Here is a 15,948-nt window from a genome sequence, read left to right on the forward strand (position 1 = left end):
CCATTACTTGCAGAAACGTTTAATAGAGTTTCAATAGCCTTAACGGCGAAGAATAAAACTGACAAGGCCAATACTTTCACTGGCCATTAAAACCCGCTGACGCCTGTCTTTGTCAATTCAAATCAATTCAATCTTTATTTACACACAGTTAAAAAATGCATCAGGTAGATACAATATAAAACTACAAGATAAACTATCAACATCAAAATTTTCCTAACAATAAAACTAAAACCTAAAGAAAATTTGACCTGCTTTGCATAAATGCCTTGTCTTAAAGGGGGAAGTATCACGCAATTTCGCCATCATTTCAAAACCCAAAAATGTTTGTCTGTCAGCAGTAACAACGAAATAATTGTGAAGTTTGTTACAAATTATCACCCCAGTGCAATAAAACTATCATTAGTGCCTTTTGCCAGAGACAGAGTAGGTCGGTATGGATTGAAACTTAAAAAATGTTCATTTGATAAGGCTAATGTTTTTCAAGTTATCGCATTTTTGTTTCCAAAATGCGCGTCCTCTGAAAAAAAAAGGCCTCAAAATTCCATAATATCACCTCAATAATGTAGGATTTCAAGTTCTAATTTGTGTAAAGGGTTTTATTCTGAAAACTAAGCTAATTTTAATTATCGATAATGGTCGTAGAAAGACACATGTTGTTTGTCAGTTGTTAACGCTCTGATGGTTGATTGTCAACTGAAGGTGAGAATGAACTTCCTGTTTTAGACATTTGCTGATTTTATTTCCCGCTGAGATTCAAAAGTGGTCAATGAACTTGATCGTAACTGGTTTTGCTGGACAGCAATCAGCTTTTGGTGCAACTCCAATGCTTCGTGGTGATACTCTAAGCGTGACCGCTAAAGTAACTAACACAAAAAGAAAGAAATAAAATGTTTGTCAACGAAAAATCCCTGAGAAATTATGTGGAATAAATTACCTCGAGTATTTCGTGGTAATAGCAAATCAGAGCTGATTCCTCTGGCTTTACCTTTACGTTAGGAAACGAATACTAATTTTAGTTTTCCTTCTTACAAGTTTAAGTATAACTTGTAACCTTGCATTATTTAATTTAGCCTCTTGTTGGATTTTGCATTGTAATTTTATTGTATTTTGGACGTAATTTTTGCGTGATTTCTTGGTAAATTAGATGGACATTTGTCCGTCCGTTCGATCGTTCACTAACAATGCGCAGGTGAAAAGCAACCAATTGGAGAGAAATAGAAAGATACTGAAACACTATTAACAACGGCGTTGCGTTAGACGTTTCTTTTCCGCTTCAGGAAAGGAAATGTGGGACGTCTGCACGCACGCTATAAGAGTTTGGACTGGGTAAAAAAAAAACATACCCAGTCCCAGCGAAAATTTGCATGTCCACTAAAATTGATCGAAAGAAGAGCTTATTTGATGCAAATGAGCGGCATGTTTGTAGCAAGATTCCGTCTCGCCAGTTAAAAGCAGTTATAGAGCCAAGTTGGCGCTATTCACGATATCAAGAAACGAGGTGAGTAGCAACACATTCAAGTTTTACAATGGTTTCTCTCGGAAATATATCACGCGTTTTAGGGGTAGGGTTTGCAGATGGTTTCATTAACTCCAATTAAGTTTGTTGTGAGCGTCATTTCCTGGTGAATATGCTGTGGGGTTGTTGAAGGCTGAAACAATAAAAAAAACTGGCATAACATTATTATTTGTGCTTCTCTGTTAACATTCCAGTAAAATTTTAGTCCACGAAGATCCCTGTTAGTAAGGAAGATGAACTACTAAAGACAATCTACAACAACAACAACAACAACAACAATTTTATTTATAAATTAAATTCAGATTACATAAGGGGCTTGTCCCGCAAATAGCCACAAAGCTAGTCGAGGCGGGACAAGACGAGCAATAGAACATAATGGAAAAAAAATTACAGTAAATTACATACATGCTGGAAAACAGAAAAACTTAACTTTACATAATAACGCAGATTTAGATAAGGCTATGCATCAAAATTAAAGTAAATTATATGTAACTTTTTCATTTTCATTAATATTACAATAGAAAAGAGATGAAAAGGGAAAAGGAGAATCAGATTATACTGGCAAAGAGAGGGACATGGATGATCAGTTTTTCATTTGGTCAATTATCGTTTCCACTTCAATATAGGAGTCTACGGTTTCAAGAATATAAAATAACTTTTCTTTTAGGGATTCTTTAAAAGATTTTTTTGCACTTTTTTTTAGAGTTGCAGGTATCCCGTTCCAAAGTTTGACCCCAACACGCGAGAATGCATTTCGTGTGGCATTAATGCGAGCTTCCTTTGTATAAAAATGATCAGAGGTACTTAGGGGAACCTGGTCCTCCAGGTTGGGGGTTTGGCGGTGGGCCAATCACCCACCCCCTTAAAACAAAGCAGATTACAGAAACCTTAAACACTCGAAGGCAATCTTCTCTTGGAGCCAATGTGGTACCTTGCTTACGTAAGCAAAGCATGACGCCCTTGAGCCAAAGCCGAGAGGAAGCTCAGGAGCTGAAAAAACCACTAATTACACCAAGGGCGCAGATAAGAATAGACTTAGAGGAACGTGTTTTATAAGAATGGACACTAGAAATCCGAGAAAATATTTCTTGGCGCAGTGTTTTTGTTTATATCAAACATGAGGTTGCAAACGCATTCTTAACACAAGATTGTACTGGTAATATTTTTGCTTTAACAAAACAAGGTATGGCATGGTCGTTTGTTTCAGCAAAATATATTAGCCGCAATGCGCGGTTTTGAAGGACAAGAATTTGATAAAGGAAGGTTTTACATGCATTTCCCTAAGAGATGAGACCATAAGTTATGTAAGGTACGATTAGAGACTGATAAATATTCAGAAGAGTGCAAGTGGGAACAGTATGCCGTAACCTTGCGATTAGCCCAATTGTCTTACTTACTTTTGTTGCAACAGAATTAATATGTGTCTTCCAGGACAAATTTTCATCAATTAACAATCCAAGATATTTAATGAAGTTTTTACGTTCAAGAGAAACCTTTTTGTTGTTTTCATTGTCAAAAATATAGATCTGAGGGTGATAGTTGAGCTTTTTTTGGTGAGGGCGAAAAATAACATAGTTTGATTTTTTAATATTCATAGTAACTTGTTAGAAGTCAGCCAGGTATATATAGGTTGTGTAATTCTTCATTTAGTATAAATTCTAGTGACTTTAAGTCTTTATCAGCAAAAAGAACATTAGTGTCATCTGCAAAAAGAAAGAATTGGAGTTTATTTGAGCATTTTTGAATGTCATTTATATAGAGCAGGAAGAGAAATGGTCCCAGAACAGAGCCTTGGGGTACACCACAATTTATATTTAGTCTACTAGATATATAACTGTTAATTTCAGTAGTTTGTGTACGATTTGATAAATAGGAGAAAAACCATTGATTGATAATTCCGCGGAAACCGTAATAATTTAATTTATCGAGTAATATGTTGTGATTAACAGTATCGAAGGCTTTTTTTTAAATCAATAAAAACTCCACAAGAAAAAATTTTTTTACCCATATTGGTTTGAATAGATTCCACTATATCGAGAATAGCATGCTGAGTTGAGTGAGCTTGACGAAAACCATATTGAGACGAATGTAATAAATCATGTTTCTCTATAAGATCTTTCATTGTATTATACATGATTTTTTCAAAAATTCTATTGAAATTTGACAATAGTGAAAATGGTCTATAATTAGAAGCGTCAATCTCGTCATCAGCTTTAAAAACAGGTATAATTTTGGACATTTTAAGTTTTGTGGGATAGGACCCATGGCCAAGAGTGACAGATGCATTGAGAATGTCTGAGAGCACTGGAGATATGATATCACACGAGTATTTAAGAAGTTGAGTAGGACAAGAGTATAAGCCGTGTGATTTGTTTTTCGGTATGGATAGGATTTGAGATCTAACTTCACATGGAGTAACAGGTTTGAAGAAAAACGAAGAATCTGGGGACTGGGACTTTCTAAGGTTATCTGTAAAGGGACGCTCGGTCGATGGTAGTTTACTTCCTAAATTGTTGACAACAGTCGAAAGCTGAGAGGCGAGTTATATATAAATATCGTGAATAAATAGCGATTAATTTAAACACTTGTCGAATAAAAGGAGTCTGTTTACCTGTCACACTTCCTATTTAGTTATTTCTATTTCTATGTTTTTACTTATTCTCGTCTAGTTTAGAGAAAAAATTCGAGTGAGCAATGATTTGCGTGAGCTTCGATGTCCTCACGATCAAAATCTAAAGGAAATAAATTAGACAACAAATCAGATTCTTGCTTTCACCTTATGACATATGGGTACAGCTGATGTTTTAGCACAAAATTCTGAATAAGGAAAAAATAAGGAATGAGATACCACAACAACTTGAGGCAAACAAAATAGCCAATAAAATGATTCGAAATCGAGAAAGGAGGTATATTGTTTGGTTTATTATTATAACGTTGTGTAATTTTTCTTTGCCGAACAATGTATTTACCCGTCATGGCTAGTACTAGTTTGCTGAGGCAAACAGAAAACTGAAAGAAGAAAACTTAACTGCGTTGGGTTTATCTGACTTCTGATACAGGTTCAATAAAGTCAATAAAAACAGAACAGAGTCTAAAGCAGGGTGCAGAAACTATCACTGTTACTATACAAAATATGTACTTATAAATGGATGTTTCTGACTGAGTCTTAGTCTTAAAATCGACTTAACCCGACAAAACAACAATATACAACGCTTTTAAGCGTTGTATATTGTTGTATATTGTTGTTTATTAAATTATCAGCCTCTGATATTGCATTTCTAGCGTTCTGATTGGTTCACTAAATCCCGGTTATCAGCTCATATACCGTAGTTTGACCTTGTATGGAAAACGATTGCCCCAGGTGTCGCTAAGCTAAATTTTTTTTCGGCGGGAAGCGAAAGTTTCTTCGGAAAAATGTAGAAAAAAAAAAAGAAAAGGAAGAAATACCAAACAATACCATCTCAATATAACAACAATAAAAGCCACAAAGTTCGGTATGACACTATTTAATGGTATGTATCTCTGAAGTTTCCTTTAAAATCAGAAAAATTGCACGATTTTACGATTTAAATCACATAAACTTAACAACAACAATAATAACAACCGGTTACCTTCAAAAATTTCAGGATGGCTTGCAAATCCTGGCGGTAAGAGGTTAAAACCGATCGAAGTAATTTCTCAAGAAGAGCTTAATGCCTGCCTTTATGTTTCTACGCATTTACAAGGACTCAAGTTACAAAAGTTCATCTATGAAATCCGTACGAGCGGCGGCCATAATGTTCGTTTCCGTCGCACTACTCACAAAACATTTGCACAAACGTGCACAGCTTCTCTTTACACTTTTCGATAAGCTTGAAGTTTAAAAACTTGCACTGAATGCTTGTCTCAGTGAGGTTGTACCTCGTACACTTGGACTTGCCTTAAGCGTTTTAAAACGTCTGCGAGGAATTCAGTTCGGCGTAAAAAAAGCCGTCCTTGATCCCTTTCTTCGCTCGGCACCACACAGAAAAATATTTGCTCAAATGTGCACAACTATTACGCTTCTCGATTAGCTGGAACTTCAAAAGCACTTGAATGCTTGTCTCAGAAAGGTGGTAACTCGTACATTTAAACCTTTCTTGAATTTGAGATGTCCGACTGTGTCCGATCTTCTTCGCTTTCGATTTTTCATTCAACTCCGTTTGCAAAGAGCTGCGCGTGTCGTGTGATTATTAAGTTTCGCGCGCTTTGGTCAGAAGTTGCCTCAACATCCGGTCGTTTTAATTTGAAAGAAATTTTTACAGTAAACTTCAACAGCAATACCCAAACGCGGAGAATTTAAGGTGGCCGAACACAGTTTTTTAGTGTACAGGTGTTAGAAGACGTTATTTGGAAACTATGTACTTCTGGACGCCCAAAATTGGTATGGGGTAAGACTAACTAAGAAGGAATGTATTTTCGTACGTCTTGTTGAGCTTAGTACCGTTTCCATGGCAACGCAGAGAAATATTAAACGTCCATAAATAATAGGTTTCCTTTATTTTTAGAAAATGTACTCATTAGATTTTTTCCATTTTTTGTATTTAGAAAAACTCACAAAACACTGACACAGTTGCACTACTTTCATGCAATTTTAACAGAGTGATCTCCTGTAAATATCGATTTTGCATTTAAATGGTTTGTGAAGTTACCCTCTGTTAGATTTAAGTTTCTCTTTGTAGACGAGTTACGCTTTTAGGGAACTTTTTTCATGCCAAATGTCACGAAATTCTAATGAGCGGATCCTTAGAAAACGGTTCATTTCCACGAAAACAACCAGTCACATTTTTTGGTCTAATGCGCATGCGTGGCCTTAATTGGGTTTCGTGGCAAAGATGAGAGCATGCATAATGTCTTAGTGAATGAATTTTTTGCTCGGAAAGAAAAGAAAAAGTGTCTTGAAATGAGAAACTTAGTTATTTAAGATCAAAAATTAACTTTATTATCCAATTCATGTGAAATTGAGGGATAACTTCATCGACCGCCGTATTAGCGTACCACAACCCTAGCGCGCGCTTAATAGCATCACTAACAGAATCTGCAAAGCGCGCGCAAAAACTGTGTTCGGCCACCTTAATAAAACAATTATTCCATTCGCGCTTGTTGGATATGAGATGGTAAATAGCCAACGAGGTGCGAAGCGCCGAGTTGGCTATTTACCATCTCATATCCAACGCGCGCTCATGGAATAATTGTTAAATATTGTTGTTTTAAAAAATGTACCGGGCCTTCATTTGTGACATTTTGTCCTTAATCAAGCTCAATCCACATGCGGTCCCAGCTACAACTCTGACACTATTCAATGTTGTAACTTGTCATCATGAACTTGACTTCCAGTTCCCAGTTGCTGTTGCGCACACTCGAAATATACTGAATACCCCATCACATTTCAGTTATAAAAAAGCAGCTGAAAAGGGTCCAACAAATGGGTCCTAAGGTTTGGTCACTAAATGGATTTTCCCCCCCTACCATCTACAGTAACCACTGCTGATCTTACAGTCACTCCGCTAAGCTAAGAATTATTCTGATAATCATGGTGTTGTCGGTGTTACAAATGCTCAAATTACACAGTTTCCAGCGATGTAGGTGCTAGGTTTTTCCATTTTTTCCTGCACATGCTTTATAATTTGCTAAAACAATTTAATAAAAACTAAACTATTGAGCAGCACTCTGCGAACTGTAGTTGTATAACTTTTTTAATTCTCCTACGCGTTTTGTGTGACTAACGCACACCTCGTCAGGGAGTTTAACAATACAACATGATGTGCCTGTATATATACCTAACTCATGCTTAGAGTTTACATTTCGTAAAAACACACTTACGGAATTACATATAGGAAATACAAACCCCGCGGTAATGCGTCTAGGAAACAGGCGGTAGATTTCGGCAAGGCGTGACATACTTTGCGCGGAATATAATTTTGGGGCCCACGGTTTTAGCTAAAGCTGTGGGCCCCAAAATAGTTTAACCTCGTATGCTAATTTGTATCATTTTTTAGTTATGATAAGGTTAAGCGTGTCAGCATAAGGCTCAATTTCTCTGTTAATTTGTGGATCGTTTTTGGCGGTGAGGATTAACCTTTTTTGAACCGGTCGCGTATGTGATGTATGAATAGCCCGATGACTGCTGTAGCATTAGAGAGTGGCTGAATACAAAATATTCTGTTAAACGTCCGCGTCCATTGGTGTCATGTAAAGTCCTTTACAGTCAGAGAGACTTGCTGGTGGTGCGACAGATCTGTCCTGGAAAGTGCCAGGACCCAATTACCATTAAAAGACGCTGCCACAGCTTCTTGGCCAAGGATAGGAGACCCACACAACACATTTGCAACACATGAATAAGTGGGAAATTATCCTCTGTTACTGACTTAGACAAAAGAAGTCCTCCCCATACTTTGTCTCTAGATGTTGAACACCCAGTATTCTCTTCTTGCGTGCTTGAATCGGTGAAGAAAATTTGCTCTTGAAAATATCAGTCCTTAACGTATTGGTAAGGGAAATTAGCCAATACATAGCCAATAATATTATAATAAATTACGGGCACAACAATAGCTAGCCCATATGACAGGGGGCTAAAAGTTTTCGAACGTTGAGTGCCAGCTTTGGAAACAATAAAAGTCAAATAAATGGAAGAATCAGTTAAACTGTTTTCACATGCTACATTTCGTATCAAACATTTTAACACTTAACCAAAATTTTCTGAACAATGCAACAGGCAAAATGTTGTTTGATCTATTAAGAGCCAATGTCGGAAAATATCGAGAATCTCAAATCAGTTCTAAAAATTCGAATTTTGGCTGATACCACCCAAACATCCCTGTGGGTGAACTATTTCAAGAAATGATATTAAGAAATCGTCAAGCGCTTTACATTTTGAGAATTTTAGAAAAGTTCGAAAATTCGCTAAAAATACATTTTTTTATTCGGGAAATGGGTGCAAATTTCAACAATTTTCATCGACACAGCACAAGCGCGCAAGAGCTCCTATTGACCTGATATTACTCATGTATTTAGCAGACATGCAAAGCTTTAAGACCTCATAAAAAGGTTTTGCAAAATAACTATTGTAATATAGTTTCTGGCTTTTATTGTGTGCACCCTGATTGTGTGTTGTTTTGGCAGTCAAAATAACGCCCAACTTCAACCGTCAAAGGTCGATCCTGGTATGTCACAGATTGGAAAAAATACTATACTGAACAAAAGAAATGTTATTTTATTAATTATACCTGAAGTTTCAGCTCTGCAAATTAAAATGCTTGCGAGCAATAAAATTTTAACTTGAGCCCCCAAGTCGCCGTGCGCGACAAGAACGTGGAATGTAAACAAAGGAAAACATATGCAAATCGAGGAGAAAATCACACGGAAGTTATAACTAGCCCATCAAAGCGCAAAGAATTGATGGAAATTCTGTTATCTAAACAAGTATTGCTACCTGGGAAGCCAATAAAGCGCACTTGTTCGTCGAATAATCTTAAGCAAGGCAATATCCTAACACAAAGTTATAAAAAAACAGCGATTGGCTTTGCACGGTCACGAAATCTGGTCGGGTGAATTCCCGGTTCTGAAGTAACAGGCGTTCGGTCTATCAATCATTTCAACTTCAAAACCCCATCGGCAAACTATGTTTATTTTTTTATTTTATTAGCTTCGCCAACAGATAATAAATTTACTTAGATAAAAATGAACTATGAAATGAAAGTCAAAATTATCGTAAATGACCTCTCAACAAAATGGAATGACAGCGGCTATGAAGACCAAAAACAAAACGGACCGTAATAATTGTATCTCAAATAAAATAAACAATAATTGTTTGTGCTCAAAGCCAAAAAGCATCAAGATGTAAGTATATCAAAGCAAACATTTACAATAATGATGAACACACCTTCCAGGCAGGGTCTTCTACAGACGTCCATCTCCTCCAAGCTTTGAGATAAGCTTACTCTTACAAAAGAATTGGTTTTCGATGTTCGTCCAGGATTTTTAGAAACTAATACCCTACACCCAGTCACAGTCTTAGCAAGTTTTCATCATCTTTCTCGTGATGTAAGGCGTCTGTAGCTTACCTGAGTAAAATGAATTAAAAACTAACGAGTAACTGAAATTGAACATATCAGGCCGTACAAAGGTTTCGGCGCCAAATGTTGGTTCTTTAATTTGGTGTCAAGTTACATGTATGGTCAGTGATTTGAATAAATTACCCTGCAGCCCCACCTAATTCCGTACAGTATTTCGAAATCCAAACAAACTACATTGCATAAGCGACACATGGTATAATCTACAGCGTTTATAACGCTGTGTGTGGAAAAAAAAATATTGTGCAGTTTTTCGACTCTTGTTGATGGAAATTCTAAGTGCGATGTTAGCCAGGAATATCCTGGTCAATACGAATGTATACCTCTTCTTAAATGTGAACGAGACATCTGGAAATGTATGGCCTTAGTGAAGATCCATCGTTGGAAAGTGAAATGAAACTGCTACTAGCTGGTGCAGGTAAACGACATTTGGTTTAATTTTTACTTTGTTTTTAATCTTGTTGCGTGATTATTGCGTGACAGTACTATAACGAAAGGTTTTTTTTTATCAGGATTTTTTTCGCCGGATGTGTCTCATGAACTCATAACTTTATGTCTCCGTCATCGGGTGGAATATGGTATAAGATGGAGAACAGGGAAAACTATGTGTTAAGTTCCAAGTCCAAAGATTGCACATAAGCCAGCAAAAGTGAAAGGAACACGCAGAATAAACAGTCGACTATCTTCACTTATTTTGAAGGAAACAGGCCAGCTAATTGCTGTTGGATCGCGTAAGTAATTTTTACATAATGCCTTGTAATTTTTACTGAAGTTCTCATGAGAGATCGATAGAACGGCTCTGGTAGTGTGTCTGGATGTAATCACAACGGCATCACCAATCAGCGACACAGCGAAGATCCAAAATGTCAGTAAACTCAACAACTTTGAGTTTACAGAAGGTGGTATCAAAGCATGGAGGGCATATGACATTTGCAGAGGAAAAGAAATCAAGGCCGATACCTTGACAAAACGTAACGTTCAGTCTTTTTTGCTGTTGTTGTTTGCATTTGGGACCCTCGACTATTTTAAATTTTCATTAAAAATATCAAGCGGAAAGATCAACTCAAAACTAATAAGAGCAACAGAAAAAATAATAAAATTTAGCAATATACAAAGCTCTTTTAAAACTAGAACATAATACAATGAATGTATTCGTTTACCCATCGTTTTGACACTTATAAATTTGCCTAATTACAGAATCCGAAAACAGGTGGTTAGAATCTGCATTTTCTCCGGGGTAATTCAAGTCTCTCGGCCAATAAGACAAAAAGCATGTTAACGACGACGAGTCTCCCAAAACAGAAGAGAGTTCCAGTGACATTCAGGAGAGTTAGACCAAGCATGGTGTATACACTTGCCTAGAGAGTGGATGTACAAGGGTTTTCCAGAGATATTCGCCATTGACGAAACATCTATCCTCTGAGAAATGCATACGGTCCCTGGAAAAACACACTCTTATGGATCTTGCCAAGCTTGGCTATCAGCAGGTTTTAGAAGAGGGCGTCGGTGTTGTACCAACCTTAAGAACCAGCGGTGTTGCAAGCAAACAATCCAGGGGGCGTTTAACAGAGGGATGGGGGTTGCGACCAGCTAAGAAGGCGTATCGTTTTAGTGAAAATCAGAAGGCCTACCTCACTGATAAATTCAACATTGGTCAGTCCACTAGACGGAAAGTCGACGCAAGTCTTGTAGCACGTGATATGAGAAGTGCCCATAGTTCGAATGGCGAACGGCTTTTTAAATCAACTGAGTTTCTGACCTCTCAGCAGATATCTTCATATTTCTCCCGCCTTTCTGCGACAACTCCCCAGCAGACCCATGAAGTCGACCTTGCAGCTATTGAAGAAGAAATAAACTTTTCTACGGCCAGAGACGAAGTGATGGCGACTGTCACCCTCCAGCATCCAATAATGTTTGACTAATACAACATCTATGCCATGGCAGAAACAGACACATTGAGGGGTTGATGGTTTCGTTGCTTCAGGTGATTGCCAAGGCCTCAATCTCGACATCCCTAATCTACCAATTCGCCGCAAAGCTCCATACCTCTCCATACCTGAAGTTGCTTAAAGAAGCCATTAGTGATTTGCAGTTACCAAAGCCAAGAAATTGACTACTGAAGAGGTGACTCTAGCAAGTCCTGTTCCTTACCATCGAGAAGGAGACCTCCTTTCAGTTTTTTACTTCCACCAATCCGTCTGTCATTTCTTTAACTAATATTTAATGTAAGTAAAGAAAAATAAGTGGAGATCTAAGCCTCAGTTTTCGCCGTTATCTCGTGTTCGATCTTGTCCTTCCCCGAGAAGGGGAGGAGCGCGGGCTCATTTCCTAAACAGCTTCTGGTAATTGAGCCTACGAAAATCTCAAATACTTCAGTTGTAAGGGACGGACCATAACGAAAGTTATGGGGGGTGGGGAATTTAAGAGCGGCATAAATGTTTTCGCTAACATTTCCCCTATAGGCCAATGCGGGAGTATTTTTAAGGCTACTCGGCGTGCATGAATTTTTTTTTCATAAGATTTTCCCTTGGCGAAAATATTTTTATTTTGTACTTCGTCCCCACCCCAGAACCTTTCTAATCGTCTGTCCCTAAAGCCGGGGGATATTTCCCTATAAAACTTGCGCAGCGCGTGGCAGAAAATTTACAAAACACTGGAAGAGGTACTCTACATGTGCCCTCTTCAAGTGGTGTCCAACAGAAATGAGGAAACAAATGACAAGCATTTCTCATTTTTTAACGGATCAATGGACTTAAAGTCATTGAAAGGTACCGCCAAAGCTCTCATGACTCTTGGAGTCTCTTCTTCTTACTTCCCTTTCTGTCTCTTTAACCCCTATTCATTTCTGGAGAGAAGTAGTATTTTGCTTATGAAGATATAAACGGAGATGGCGTAGGTGCACTAGGGGATTCTTTTAGTTCTGATTGCACAGTCCTCCTTTATTTAGTCCCCTTTATTTTACTACCCTAAAAGAAATAACTAAAGAATATGTTATATTTCATTTTCACAATACTATGTACAGCAACACGTGACTTGAAAAACGTGACAGGTAACACAACACCAAAATAAACAAGATGAAGTGGCTTCTTCGTTTTCTGTGTTTATGCGAGGATTATTTACTACCTATCTATAAATAGTTCTAATGAACAAATAAGTTAGTCTTTTTTTATGAAATGTTTAAACAAGACGGAGGGTTTTACTCTAGTGAGAACTGTGCAAACTTGGAACACGGAACACGACACAAGGTCAGTGAGTAAACAATCCTAAAATGTATATAATTAGAAATTTGCGATGCGGGAAATCTAATCCCCAAGTGAGTATTATACTTTTCTAAGATTATTTTAAACTCTGATTTATTTTGTTGTATCTTGTTACTTTTTGGATTTAATATGGCGTAGTATAACCAAGGGACGGACCATTTAAAACGGAATCGTCGATGGCCCGTAATGGCCTCTGTCATTTCTTTATATTTCTAAAAATAAACTTACATTTTATGGTTCATTTCTATCATACCTCAAAATATCTACTTTTACTGACATTGTTTGTTTGCTCCATGGTCCATTTTGAAAGCTTCTTTAAGAGCGTTTGGACTTAAAATGATTGATTTTTTTTACCTCGGAACCATCCGCGTGAGTTCATCCGACCCGATTTCATGACCCTTGGCCCTCTAGCCCTAAAATACCTTTTTTTATTATTATTGTACGGATAATTTCGCTTTATCAGTCTCTCAGATAGCAATACCTGTTTAGATAACAGAATTTCCACCAATTCTTTGCGCTTTGATGGGCTAGTTATAACTTCCGTGTGATTTTCTCCTTGATTTGCATATGTTTTCCTTTGTTTACATTCCACGTTCTTGTCGCGCACGGCGACTTGGGGGCTCAAGTTAAAATTTTATTACTCGCAAGCATTTAAATTTGCAGAGCTGAAACTTCAGGTATAATTAATAAAATAACATTTCTTTTGTTCAGTATAGTATTTTTTCCAATCTGTGACATACCAGGATCGACTTTTGACGGTTGAAGTTGGGCGTTATTTTGACTGCCAAAACAACACACAATCAGGGTGCACACAATAAAAGCGAGAAACTATATTACAATAGTCATCTTGCAAAACCTTTTTATGAGGTCTTAAAGCTTTGGATGTCTGCTAAATACACGAGTAATATCAGGTCAATAGGAGCTCTTGCGCGCTTGTGCTGTGTCGATGAAAATTGTTGAAATTTGCACCCATTTCCCGAATAAAAAAATGTATTTTTAGCGAATTTTCGAACTTTTCTAAAGTTCTCAAAATGTAAAGCGCTTGGGGATTTCTTAATATCATTTCTTGAAATAGTTCACCCACAGGGATGTTTGGGTGGTATCAGCCAAAATTTGAATTTTTAGAACTGATTTGAGATTCTCGATATTTTCCGACATTGGCTCTTAAATATAGAATAACACACAGTCCGTCTCAAACAAAGTGTTAGAGTTTTACAGCGTATCTCGCCTGTGATTTGCTAATGAAGAGCACGCGCAGACGAACCTGGCCAGACAAACTGGAAGGTGATCCGAGTCTAAGAGCCGTAGAGCCTGAAAGGGTAACACAGTACTTGGGTCAGGCCCACAGGCGCCAACATGTGTTCAGTAACCACGTTTTTTAACAGTCTCTTTGACTTCCAGATTTCTACTTTTTGAGCTTTGCTACATCAAGAAAATCAACACAACTATTTTCTAGCGATCTTTTTCTTTTATCCCGATTTCCTTTAACAGATCTATAACTTCTTTTAAATACATATATTTCATGAATTCACCAAGTAATGTTTGATTGCTAACTGTAACTTTTATTTGCATCTTATAGAAATCTTTGAGAAAATTCTTACATCAGTGTTTTTGAAGCTTTTGTAGCATCGAGTGTCCAACACCCGGGCAACTTAATAATGCATTGCAAAAGGTCCTTAAAATGATGGCTTAGTAGAATACTAATCTAGAAAATCTTTGTTTAATTTATCTTAGTCGTGCATGTGGAAGACTTTTTGGCCATGTAAGTTCATTCTACTTTGGAAAATGAATATATACAAGTCAATAAACAACGTCACAATTTTCTTTCCTTGTAGCGGGCTGCTCTAGAGGTATTACGAAATATTTTTAACCGACAATATTTGTCTTGCGTGCTTGCAACATAGCAGCAAATGAATTGTCGTTCCCTGAAGCTGAGGCAGGTGAGCCGGAGGAAGGAAGGGGTGGAGGAGGGGGTGGTGGTGGTGGTGGCGGAGGCGGAGGCCCTCCTGAGTCAGAGTATGGTGGTGATGATGAGGATTGTGATGGGCCAGAGAGTGGTGGCGGTGGTGGTGGAGGCCCCTCTAATTCAGAAGATGGCGGTAGTGGTGGGGCTTCTGACGGGCCAGATAGTGGCGGTGGTGATGGGGATGATGGTGACGACGGGTTTTTCTCAGGAGTTCGTGATTTTTTGGATTTGAAGAATGACATTTTTAAACGTTTCCCCTCACTCTTTGTGTTTGATGTCTTTGTTGTGGTTGGTTTGATGCTCATTCGTTTCGTATGTTGCTGGTGATGCGAGCTTGCGTTAGTAACTGCATCATGCGCACTTTGGTTACAGTTCACGGTATCATGGACACTGCCAGAGGTGCTCTGAAATCGCTGGAGCATATTGGTTGCACTACCGTTGTCGTTAAATGCTTTAATAGTGTCACTGGTGTTGTGTTCTTTTAGTGGCGGGAGTTTTTCCTGGAGTTCTCTAGAGATAATACAAAATATTCCAAACACTTTAGTTTTCACCTTTGCTTTCTTTTCTCTAAACTCAATAGCAGTTTGATTGCCATTAGAGGCTTCTTGGCAGAGAGAGACAAAAACATCTTGCCAGTTAGCTTTCTCTCCTGATTGAGTTGGAGTCCAACGCAGAAATTTCTCAAAGCCATCACTGGGCACATCATCAAGAGGTAAAAATAGCGCTGCATGCTCATTCAGAGGGTTGCCGTGAGGGCTGAGTTCCACTACTCGACTGACAATTGTCTCATTGCTATTGAGTGGAACAACTTCAGTCCTGTTCCTACACAATTGAATACAGACTTCTTTAGTCTGTGATGTAAGACATCCTTCCTCAAGGTCCACAAACACTCCCTTGCACTGGATCCCCCCTCCAGAGGGCCCAAATATTGCTTTAGCTACAGCCGTGAAGGCGTTTGGATCTGGTACTTGGACGCTATACGAGTGGCTCACTCTCCGTGCGACTTTGTCAACGAAAACGCCAATGCTCGTGCGCCTATCCCCGCTCAATCCGGGAACACTGGACTCTTCTTCAGCGAAATCATCCGCTAGTAAAAACAATAATCATAAAAGTGAT

At 38.0% G+C, this 15,948-nt stretch overlaps 1 protein-coding gene across 2 annotated transcripts in view; it reads right to left on the reverse strand.

Annotated features, from left to right (window-relative positions):
• Nucleotides 1-14,104: 14,104 nt before the first annotated feature.
• Nucleotides 14,105-15,948, reverse strand: part of LOC146454722 (unconventional myosin-If-like) — a 31,364-nt gene continuing 29,520 nt past the window's right edge. The window contains exon 33 of one of the 2 annotated variants that reach the window (XM_085095010.1): nucleotides 14,105-15,919. In XM_085095010.1, the coding sequence (XP_084951136.1) occupies nucleotides 14,733-15,919 (1,187 nt within the window). In that variant the 3' untranslated portion in view covers nucleotides 14,105-14,732. The remainder of the gene's footprint in view (nucleotides 15,920-15,948) is intronic. The other variant, XM_085095009.1, reaches the window with a different exon arrangement.

This window comes from Pavona decussata, unplaced genomic scaffold (genome assembly GCF_977016875.1).
Source record: "Pavona decussata unplaced genomic scaffold, jaPavDecu1.1 SCAFFOLD_300, whole genome shotgun sequence".
Taxonomy (NCBI): domain Eukaryota; kingdom Metazoa; phylum Cnidaria; class Anthozoa; order Scleractinia; family Agariciidae; genus Pavona; species Pavona decussata.